At 47.9% G+C, this 12065-nt stretch overlaps 1 protein-coding gene across 1 annotated transcript in view; it reads left to right on the top strand.

Moving 5' to 3' along the window:
- The window catches only part of igdcc4 (immunoglobulin superfamily, DCC subclass, member 4), a 60372-nt gene that overhangs the window by 17967 nt on the left and 30340 nt on the right, over positions 1 to 12065 (top strand). Inside the window, exon 2 of the mRNA XM_036980687.1 lies at positions 8524 to 8844. Coding sequence (XP_036836582.1) covers positions 8524 to 8844 — 321 coding nt within the window. The remainder of the gene's footprint in view (positions 1 to 8523; positions 8845 to 12065) is intronic.

Raw genomic sequence — 12065 nt, 5'->3', positions numbered from 1 at the left:
TGGCGCCAAGAGAATCCCAATACATGGGAACCTGAGGAGACTTAATTAGCATGAATTGGATAGCCTTGCTGTGGTTCCCTGACACTCGTAGGTTGTTGGAAGTGGTATTGTGGGTGACCCGGCCTGTAGAGTGCCCATCCAGCCCATCTAACGTCCATCGGAATGGAGAGGGCCTGAGTGGGGATGCCCAGCTCAGACGCCAGAGTAGCGTCCATAAAACTTTCATCAGCCCCAGAGTCGATCAGTACCCGAAGAGATTTTGACTGGTTCTCCCACAGCAGAATGCATGGAAAGGGGTGCGAGTAAGAGGTGAGGAAAGTTTTTCCGCCCACTAGAGTACTCGCCCCTACTGGTGAGCCTGGTCTTTTAGTGGACAAGAGGACACGAAATGACCAGTAGTCCCGCAATACAGGCCACTCTTCATGTGAAGCCGGTGTAGACGTTTGGCTGGGGACAGCTTAGCCCTGCCAAGGTGCAGGAAGAGGTGATTCGGTAGACTTCGTAGACTCTAGGGGGAACTCGGGTAGTCTCAGGTCCTCTTGGCAACAGATTAATCGGGGACTTCCGTGATGCCTCGGAGACGAGGGGTAATCCTTTGGCGGGCAAGTGGAATCGGACCCCCTCTCCTTCCTGCGTTCCCGTAGCTGCCCATCGGTCCAGATGGTCAAGGCAATGAGCGAGTCAAGATCTGTTGGTAGTACCCGGGCTGCGAGTTCATACTTAACCTCCTTCGATACTCTGTGCGGGAATGTGTCAAGCAGCGATTCTGGATTTCAGGCACTCACAGATGCCAACGTGCGGAAATCCACTGCATAGTCTGCCATACTGCGGGAGTCTTGCCGAAGCTGGAGTAACTTCCGGGCAGTGTCTCTCCCGGACAATGTAGAATCAAAAACCTTATTCTGTTTTGCCACAAACTCCTCCAGACTGGAGCATACGGCTGACTGTTGTTCCCACACGGCCGTAGCCTGGGCAAGAGCCCTTCCAGACATCAGGGTGATGAGGTACGCTATCTTTGAGCGGTCTGAAAGGAAGGAGGAGTGCTGCAGCTCGATGATGAGAGAACACTGCACAAGAAACGCCTGACAGGTTCCCGACTCTCCAGCGATGTGTTCCGGGGGTGGTAAGCTGGGCTCTCGGGAGGTTTACTAGTCCTTTATTAGCAGACTGGTACAGCCGTCTGTAGCGCGTCTGTAACGCGGGTATATAGCCGTCGGTAGCGCGTCTGCAACGTGGGCATAAAGCCGTCTGTAGCACGTCTGTAACGTGGGCATATACCGCCTGTAGCGCTAAATTGCAGCACCCCCATCTTCCCACGGCTATGCCCTCTTTAGCACTTTGCGGTCAGATAACAAGCAGTTGCCGTACCAAGTGGTTATGCAGCCAGTCAAGATGCTCTCAATGGTGCAGCTGTAGAACTTTTTGAGGATCTGAGGGCCCATGCCCAGGAGGGAGGATAATGAAAGTTCACAGAAGTAACAAGTCATGGTAGACCTACCATAAGTGATTAAAGTTGGTAAAGGAATTACCAAAACATCAGTAATTGCTGCCACTGAATTGGCTACAATGGGAAATCATAATAGTCACAAACAACAGTTGGGTCACCTGCTACTGTTCTCCCTTCCACTGGCATACTGTTATCTTTGTCTTTCTGTTGTCTGGAGGTCAAACCAAGAGTGTTATAACAGTATGAGTCTACACAATCTCCCTTTTCTCGCTTCCTCTCCAGTTAATGTCACATCTCCCAGCTCTTACTGACACCTACCCATGAGCCCCCTCTCTTTCCACTTACTTTAACCAGAATTCTCAACCACTGTGCACCCACCTGTTTCTGACAGGTGTATAAAATCGAGCACACAGCCATGCAATCTCCATAGATAAACATTGGCAACCAAATGGCTTACTGAAGTGCTCAGTGACTTTAAACGTGGCACCGTCATAGGATGCCACCTTTCTATCTAGTCAGTTCGTGAAATTTCTTCACTGCTAGAGCTGTCCTGGTCCACTGTAAATGCTGTGATTCATCACTCCAGAGAATGCGTTTCCACTGCTCCAGAGTCCAATGGCGTCTAGGTGCAACAACGGCTCAGCTGCGAAGTGGTAGGCCAGACAAGCTAACAGAACAGGAACTCTGAGTGCTGAAGCGCGTAACTCGTAAAAATTGTCTGCCCACAGTTGCAACACTCACTTCGAGTTTCAAACTGCTTCTGGAAGAAAAGTCAGCACAATAACTGCTCATCGGGAGCTTCATGAAATGGGTTTCCATGGCCGAGCAGCCGCATACAAGTTTAAGATCACCATGCGCAATGCCAACTGTCGGCTGGAATGGTGTAAAGCTCGCCGCCATTGGACTCTGGAGCAGTGAAAACGCGTTCTCTGGAGTGATGATCACGCTTCACCATCTGGCAGTCCAACGGACAAATCTGGGTTTGGCGAATGCCAGGAGAACACTACCTGCCCCAATGCATAGTGCCATCTGTAAAGTTTGGAGGAAGAGGAATAATGGTCTGGGGTTGTTTTTCATGGTTTGGTTTAGGCCACTTAGTTCCAGTGGAGGGAAATCTTAACGCTACAGCATATAATGACATTCTAGACGATTCTGTGCTTCCAAATTTGTGGCAAAAGTTTGAGTAAAGCCCTTTCCTGTTTCAGCATGACAATGCTCCCGGTGCAGAAAGCAAGGTACATACAGAAATGGTTTGTCGAGATCGGTGTGGAAGAACTTGACTGGTCTGCACAGAGCCCTGACCATAACCCCATCAAACACCTCTGGGATTAATTGGAATGCCGACTGTGAGCCAGGTCTAATCGGCCAACATCAGTGCCCGACCTCACTAATGTTCTTGTGGCTGATTGGAAGCAAGTCCCAGCACAATGTTCCAACATCTAGTGGAAAGCCTTCCCAGACGAGTGGAGGCTGTTACAGCAGCAAAGGGGGACCAACTCCATATTAATGCCCATGATTTTCGAATGAGATGTTCGACGAGCAGGTGTCCACATACCTTTGGTCATGTAGTACAGTATAGTGGAGAAAATAAGATTATATTACTGTAGAGTACAGTATATCCTACTGTACTGAACTATACTTTACTGTACTCTAATACACTGTACTGAACTCTATCCGTGATAATTCTGTGGACCAGACCAAGTTGAATTAATACTACTCTTTTGTCCACAGATAGCCAGCCTAGCTGCTTAAAATGCTCGACCTCCAGATGAATATGAGGGGGAATTTAAGTACAATTCTTACAAACTTGTTTTTGCTTGTCTGCCGGTGAACAATGATATTCAGGCATAATCTAAGTGACGACTAGTGCACTTGCCGGAGACTTTAGTGTGTCTATAGGTAGGTTTCCATTCAATTGGCGACAGATTTTAATGCGACTTTCCTAAAAATCAGCATAAAAACAATATGCTAATTTCCCCATCGGAGTTGTTTCCATCAAATTGACTTGTTGCGGATAAAAGTATGTGCGTAAACATGTAGTGCACATAAAAAATACAAATTAAATTTGTTTCCATGGCATTTTCAACTCTCGGCCTACTTTGTCACTAAAAATGTTCCTTATGTATAGCGAATCTGCCCGATCTGGTATTAGCACATGCGCTCTAGCCAACCGCTCGCAAATACAGTGCGGGTATAGCCTACATGATGAGATTATTATGGACAAAGTTTTATTTGTCAAACGCCAGCATTGATCATCATGTCACCAGAATAAGACCCTCGATATTTAGAATTGAAAGGAGCCTCAAGCTGTGAAATTCATCATAATTTATTTAATCTGTAGTTTAATAAACCGAATGCTTTTCCGAGTCGTAGTGGGAGGACCACACACCATATCATCGCGTGACTCCAAGTTTAGTTCGATATGATGGGTATTATATCAATATTTGTGCATATAAGCGTTTCCAGTGACATTTATCGCATAATATTTTTTTAGACACAAAAAGATCCCACCTTGTCTAGCACATTTGTTTTTTTCAACATTTGAAAGTTTACCGACAAATTAGCTGTTTCCATTAGGCCTGTCGTTACATGTTGTTATTCGACATGTACTTTACTCGCATAAAAAGGTTGGATGGAAAGCTGGATTTTGAGGATGCTGGAATTATATTTTGGACGAATCTGCGATACTTTTGAAGTTGCCTAATCAAATTAAAACATTGGGCCTGGTTGTGTTTATTCCACATATAAAAGGTTATACATGTTAAAAGTTAAACGACAAAATATTTTGGCTATATTAAGGCGTTAGGTTATAGGTGTGTGAGGAATAACCGCCCGGATTGGAGAGGAGGAAGAGCGCGTGTTAATTTTTCCTGAATAACCTGGAGCATGTGGCCAAATTACCATATGACGAGTTGGGTGAATGACGATCCGCGACAGACAGCGCATCTCAGGATCAAAAGTAAGAATACCCTCCCACTCTGTCCCTCCCGCTCTCTCTCCCTCCAAGCCCCCTCCTCTCTCTCTCTCTCTCTCTCTCTCTCTCTCTATCAGGCAGAGTGTGTGTGTAAGCTAGGAGCTCCCTGCCATGTTGTCCATTCACCATGGCTCAGTATGAATGCCCAGCAGGGGTCTTCTGGAGTGGACCCCACCCCCCCCTGACCCCCGACTCTACTGCACATGCTCAGATGGATATCTCATAGCCCCCATATTCGCCGTCCATACTAGACAGGCATAACATCTCTTGAGTGATGATAACTCTGTGTGTGAGTGTGAGTGTGTGTGCGTGCGTGTTTTTCTGTGTCTGTTAAGTACAGTCTCCTCTAGTGTAGTCTGTCTCAGTGTTGTGATATGTTGCGGTTGTTGTCTGTCTCTCTTCACAGGGTGGTTGATGTGATTACTGTAGCTGGAGGTGGTAGTGTGGGTCATTGTGTGTATGTGGGGTAATGGCTTCCACACAGAAGGGTCCAGGAAAACCTCTGGCAGGGAGCAGGGAAATGGCAGCAAACGGTTTAATGACTTAATAAGACCTAATTAGTGTAAATGGAGGAGAAGAGAGCGGCGTAGTGGAGGTGAGCTGGGGTGACTGAGTGTGCCTTGGCTACAGCAGCCAGACATACAGCAGGCAGCCCTCGTTCATTAGCTGATGAAAAGTAGGCCAACTGCTCTGATGTGTTCGTTCATCCCAGAGACACCTCTGGATAACAGAACAGCACATTGCTGCTTTAAGGTGCTCTCGTGCTATCTCTTTCACACTCGCACACATGCGCGCACGCGCACACACACACACACACATACACAAACACAAAAAAAACAATTGCCTACAAACAGGGACAATGGAGCTTTGTGCATGTAAGTGTGTGTGTGCTTGTTATGTGTGTTGTGTGTGTGTCAGATGAATGCCAGGGCGTGGTGTGTGTAGTGTGTAGTGGAGGCTTTGAGAGCATTACCCTGCTCTGAGACAGGGGTGGTGGAGGGTCAGCCCTCATTTAATCAAGGAAATAATTCCATCTCCCATTAAGTTAATTAAAATACAAGGCCTCGCTCAAAACAGAACCAGAGGGAAACCCACCCGGGGGAACAATAGATACAGTGCATTCAGAAAGTATTCAGACCCCTTGACTTTTTTCACATTTTGTGATGTTACAGCTTTATTCTAAAGTGTATTAAATAGTTTTCCCCCTCATCAATCTACACACAATACCCCAGGTTTTTAGAAATGTTAGCAAATTTATTACAAATAAAACACTTAAATATCACATTTACATAAATATTCAGACCTTTTACTCAGTACTTTGTTGAAGCACCTTTGGCAGCAATTACAGCCTCGAGTCTTCTTGGGTATGAAGCTACAAGCTTGGCACATTTGTATTCGGGGAGTTTTTCCCAATCTTCTCTGCAGATCCTCTCAAGCTCTGTCAGGTTGGATGGAGAGCGTCGCTGCACAGCTATTTTCAGGTAGATGTTCGATCAGGTTCAAGTCCGGGCTCTGGCTGGGCCACTCAAGGACATTCAGAGACTTGTCCTGAATCTACTCCTGTGTTGTCTTGGCTGTGTGCAGGACGTTGTCCTGTTGGAACGTGAACCTTCACCCCAGTCTGAAGTCCTAAGCACTTTGGAGCAGGTTTTTATCAAGGATCTCTCTGTACTTTGCTTTGTTCATCTTTCCCTTGATCCTGACTAGTCTCCCAGTCCCTGCCGCTGAAAAACATCCCACAGCATGATGCTGCCACCACCATGCGCCACAGTAGGGATGATGCCAGGTTTCCTCCATGCATTCAGGCCAAAGAGTTCAATCTTGGTTTCATCAGACCAGAGAATCTTGTTTCTCATGGTCAGAGTCCTTTAGGTGCCTTTTGGCAAACTCCATGCAGGCTGTCATGTGCCTTTTACTGAGGAGTTGCTTCCGTCTGGCAACTCTACCATAAATACCTGATTGGTGGAGTGCTGCAGAGATGGTTGTCCTCTTGGAAGTTTCTCCCATCTCCACAGAGGAACTCTGGAGCTCTGTCAGAGTGACTCCAATCATGTTGTAGAAACATCTCAAGGATAATCAATGGAAACAGAAAGCACCGGATCTGAATTTTGAGTTTTAGTTACGTAAATAAAGTATTTCTGTTATTCTTTTTTTATAAATTCGCAAACATTTCTAAAAACCTGTTTTCGACTTTGTCATTATGGGGTATTGTGTATAGATTCATGAGGATTTTTTATTTATTTAATACATTTTAGAATAAGGCTGTAACGTAACAAAATGTGGAAAAGGGGAAGGGGTCTGAATACTTTTTGAATGCACTGTACAAATCCTTGTTATTTGTTGCTTGCAATATGCTGTGTTTTTGGCAGAGGTGTTGACTCGAGTCACATGACTTGAACTCAAGTCACACTCGAGTCATAAATATGATGACTTACAACTCGACTTTGACTTTAACACCAATGACTCGTGACTTGACTTGGACTTGAGCCTTATGACTCGACCTGACTTGATTCCCTCCCCAAGCCCAAATATTAAAAATGATGCTATTAAAAAAAGTGTGCAGCGCTTCATTTAACGGATTACAGTTTGAATCAGACACCAGCCAATCAAATTGTGCCAGTTGAGAAAAAGTTGCGCGTGGCATTGCAGAGAAACGTTGGCGGGTGAATTCAGATGGAGCCCTTGGAAAGATGATACCCAAAATTATTATTTTTGAATATAACGACTACTCTGTATCAACAAAAAAACAGATTGCAACTTGCAAAACATGCAGGAAGTAAATGGCAGACTGAGGTGCAACAACTTCCAACTTTGTTCGACATTTGAAGCTGCACAAAGAACGGTAAGTTGTGGCTAATATAGCCGACAGCTATATAATTCATAACTTTGCTAGTGTAGCATGTTGGCTAACGTCACGTTAAGTCAATGAGCCTCCACACAGTCAGTCAGTGCGGGAATGTGATCATTGCACCCAGGATTGACTGGCTAGGCAGTTGGTAGCCTAAATCCTGCCTGATGTTACTACTGTTCCTAAAGCCATTGACATATGTTAGCTTACTGTAACCACTCGCACAGTGTGTGTGTGTTCAGGTTGGGCGATTGCGTACAAGCCTACATCGCCCGATTGCGTCCCATAGCGATCCTCGATAGTTGATCGCTATTGGGGGGGTGTCTTTCCTATGGCTACCCATGTATTTCTATGGAAATATAAAGTTTATTTGGAAAGTAAGTAGATCTTTAAAAGCCTTCATTTTTATTCTATTTTTATTTAACTAGGCAAGTCAGTTAAGAACAAATTCTTATTTTCAATGACAGCCTAGGAACAGTGGGTTAACTGCCTTGTTCAGGGGCAGAACGACAGATTTTCACCTTCGATCTTGCAACCTTCCGGTTACTAGTCCAACGCTCTACCCACTAGGCTACCTGCATAAATGTAATATACTAACTATTACTCTTGTTAAAAATATGAAATGGTATTATATTTGATGAAGAGCACATTATGACTTGTTTAGGACTCGAAACTCCAAAGTTTAGGACTTGAGACTTGACTTGAGACTTGTTGGTCTTGACTTGAGACTTGACTCGAGACTTGTTGGTCTTGACTTGGGACATGACTTGGGACTTGAGTGCTAAGACTTGAGACTTACTTGTGACTTGTAAAACAATGTCCCACCTCTGGTTTTTGGACTTTTCAGTCTGGGAATAGTCTCTCACTTCAAAATGTATGATTGTTGGTTGTTGTTTGTCCAACACTTTTCTGGACATATTACAACTCAGTAAACCTGACAATATACAGGTTGATCAATAGGATATGAAGTTCACCTATGACGCTGTAAACGGGGTATGCATACAGCCAAAGATAAACACTGGAATGTACAAACTACAGGGAAGAACCTTTAAGCATTCTAAAGATATGCAGTTGTGTTGCATGTTTACTAGCAATTTGACATTTCCTGGTTTCGCCCCTTCATTCCTTCTCTCCCTCCTCCATCTCTCATGCTAACCTGTCTCCCCATGCACACTAATCTCAGACCACTCATGTCAGTCAGGATTTGGAGTCTAACTCTCTCCCTCCCCCTTCTCTCCCCCTTTCCCCCTCCAGAGAAGCCTGTGACAGTGGAGCTGAGCTGTGGGGCGGGGCCTGTCCTCGTGGTGCTGGAGCCGGGACAGCCCCTGCTGCTGGACTGTCACCTGGGGGCCACGCCCCTGGCCACGCCCCTCAACGTCACCTGGCTGCAGGATGGGCTCCCCGTGCTGGAGGGGGAGGGGAACTCCCTCAGGACCCTTGCCAACGGATCACTGCTGGTGCTTCCCACCTCTGTGGATGGTCGGACACCTCAAGGGGTGGAGGGGGGCTACAGCTGTGTGAGCGCCGGCCCCTTTGGAGCTCTGACCAGCCGCACCATTGCTGTTCACCTGGCCAGTGAGTACTACTATTTCTCAGACAGGGTGGGTCTGTGCCCGCTCAACTCCACCAGGGTCAGACTCACATGGAATGGCATGATGGTCTGGTGTCCCAACATAGGAGCACAGCCTCCTCTGTCTCAGGCAAGAGATTGATCGTGTGGCTGGTCGGCCACACCGGTGGTGTCCTGTGAACTGGTAGGCTCCACACCGGTGGTGTCCTGTGAACTGGTAGGCGCCACACCGGTGGTGTCCTGGGAACAGGTAGGCTCCACACCGGTGGTGTCCTGTGAACAGGTAGGCTCCACACCGGTGGTGTCCTGTGAACTGGTAGGCGCCACACCGGTGGTGTCCTGGGAACAGGTAGGCTCCACACCGGTGGTGTCCTGTGAACAGGTAGGCTCCACACCGGTGGTGTCCTGGGAACAGGTAGGCTCCACACTGGTGGTGTCCTGGGAACAGGTAGGCTCCACACCGGTGGTGTCCTGTGAACAGGTAGGCTCCACACCGGTGGTGTCCTGTGAACAGGTAGGCGCCACACCGGTGGTGTCCTGGGAACAGATAGGCTCCACACTGGTGGTGTCCTGGGAACAGGTAGGCTCCACGCTGATGATGTCCTGGGAACTGGTAGGCGCCACACCGGTGGTGTCCTGGGAACAGGTAGGCTCCACACTGGTGGTGTCCTGGGAACAGGTAGGCGCCACACCGCTGGTGTCCTGGGAACAGGTAGGCTCCACACTGGTGATGTCCTGGGAACAGGTAGGCTCCACACCAGTGGTGTCCTGGGAACAGGTAGGCTCCACACCAGTGGTGTCCTGGGAACAGGTAGGCTCCACACCGCTGGTGTCCTGGGAACAGGTAGGCTCCACACCAGTGGTGTCCTGGGAACAGGTAGGCGCCACACCGCTGGTGTCCTGGGAACAGGTAGGCTCCACACTGGTGATGTCCTGGGAACAGGTAGGCGCCACACCGCTGGTGTCCTGGGAACAGGTAGGCTCCACACCAGTGGTGTCCTGGGAACAGGTAGGCGCCACACCGCTGGTGTCCTGGGAACAGGTAGGCTCCACACCAGTGGTGTCCTGGGAACAGGTAGGCGCCACACCGCTGGTGTCCTGGGAACAGGTAGGCTCCACACCCGTGGGTTGAGGACAGAGGGGGAAAGGGGGAGAGCGAGAGAGGGGTGAAGAGTAGGATGGAGAGAGAGGGAGTGAGAGAGATAGAAGGTAGCAAGAGATCCAGTTTATCCCCCCCTCCTCTCCCCTCCCTCTCTACCCTCCCCTCTCCCCTCGCTCTCCCCTCCCTCTCTCCTCTCCCCTCGCTCTCCCCTCCCTCTCTCCTCTCCCCTCCCTCCCCCCTCTCTCCTCTCCCCTCTCCTCTCCTCTCTCCTCTCCCCTCCCTCTCTCCTCTCCCCTCTCCTCTCCCCTCCCCCCCTCTCTCCTCTCCCCTCCCTCTCTCCTCTCCTCTCCCCTCCCTCTCTCCTCTCCCCTCCCTCTCTCCTCTCTCCTCCCTGTCTCATCTCCCATCACACTCTCCTCCCATAGAGCTGCTTTCATTATCCTCTGTAAAAGTGGCAGTCTTTATTCAGTCATTAGCTTTGTGTAGAATGGGACTGTGGAGGTTCCTCCTTTTGTCAGCTGTCACATGCCTATTTATGAGAATGCTTTGTTTGGGGGGAATGAGGGGACAATGAGGTAGGGAGGTGATGACTGAGAGGGATGAAGGGAGGGAGGTGACTGAGGAGTTAGGATTGGTGAAAAGAGAAGGAAGTAGGAAGGTAGGGGAGGATACGTTGGGTAGGAAGGAAAGATGGGCTATTTGGGTGGGAGGTAACTGGGGAGTTTGGGATGGTGAAGGCAGAGGCTGTTCTGGGAGAGAGACTAATAAGTGTGTCCTTCAGAAGGTGTCTGTGGAGGGAGCTGGTAAATGTAATGGGCTGTAGACTACTACTGCTGTGAGATGGATGGGCTGCTGGAGACAAGCAGTGCCAAGGGCCTGCATGCAATGGGCCTCAACGAGCACACTGACATTGAGCAGAGAGACCAGAGGCCCATGTCTGTCTGTCTGTCTTTCTGTCTGTCTCATGTCTTTACCACCACCAATTAGGAGGCAGAACACCACGTGATAATTGTGTGACAGTCCTTCGTCTTTAATACTCTAAACATGTTTGATGTGCATTGCTGTTCTGAATGCTCCCTTCATGTGACTCCGTCCAAAAAGCGGGTGAGTCAGTTAAAGAGAGGGGAGGGGGTAAATCGCCGTAGAGGAGGAGGGGAGGAGAGGAGTTGGTGGACATGCCGACAGACAGAGAACAGGGAAGCCATGTGTTGTGGTCAGAGAGTACAAGGGGAGGGGAAGAAAGTTGCAATCTGATCGCTGAGGGGCCAAAGAATGGGGCAAAGACAGAAAGAGAGGGGGAATAGAGAGGACAGGAGAGAGAAAGAGAGGGGAGGCACAGAGAGAACAGGAACAGACAGAGAAGGGAGAGACTACAAATAAATGTGCTATGGATTGAACTCATATAGAGCAGAAGACATGCTAACAGATTTACAGATACAGTAATCTACTTCATCTGGTCCATTCACTCAGTAAGTTAACCATTAGCCCAGTTGGCCACAAGAGTTACAAGTGCTAGCTTACTTTACACTATTGGATGACCTGTTATCTATCTAGCTGCTCTGTGGAGCTCTGCTCTGTGTGCTCATTGAGAAACTTTGCTCCGTGTGTGTGTGTGTGTGTGTGTGTGTGTGTGTGTGTGTGTGTGTGTGTGTGTGTGTGTGTGTGTGTGTGTGTGTGTGTGTGTGTGTGTGTGTGTGTGTGTGTGTGTGTACAGCATCTAGTTTATGCAATGACAGGTGCTGAGCTTATTTGTGCTGTTAGTCAGCTAATAATTTGTGGCTTTCTGAAGAACTTTGCCATGTGAGAATCAGCTCAGAAGTAGTTGTGACAGATTTATGTTTGGTCGCTAGGTAGGATTTGCCCTTATATGTGTTATGAAGCATGGCTTACACGTCACATTTTCTAATCAGTTCAAAATGTATTTTTAATGTATGTCTTGGGATTTTACAGTCCAATGGAGAAATTAGGAACAACTTCAGGATGTAAGGATGTGACTTTTTTCTCAAGTGCTTTATGTATGGCTTTATGTCTAGTCTGTCACAGCGGTTTGGTGAGAATACCATTTGAAGGTAATCTTGGATTGGTATGTTCAGGACTTTAGGACTGCAGGCTGGACAGAACAGC

This window comes from Oncorhynchus mykiss, chromosome 6 (assembly GCF_013265735.2).
Source record: "Oncorhynchus mykiss isolate Arlee chromosome 6, USDA_OmykA_1.1, whole genome shotgun sequence".
In the NCBI taxonomy this organism is placed as follows: domain Eukaryota; kingdom Metazoa; phylum Chordata; class Actinopteri; order Salmoniformes; family Salmonidae; genus Oncorhynchus; species Oncorhynchus mykiss.
Note: the sequence above shows the minus strand (reverse complement) of the source record. Positions and strands in the feature narration are given on the sequence as shown.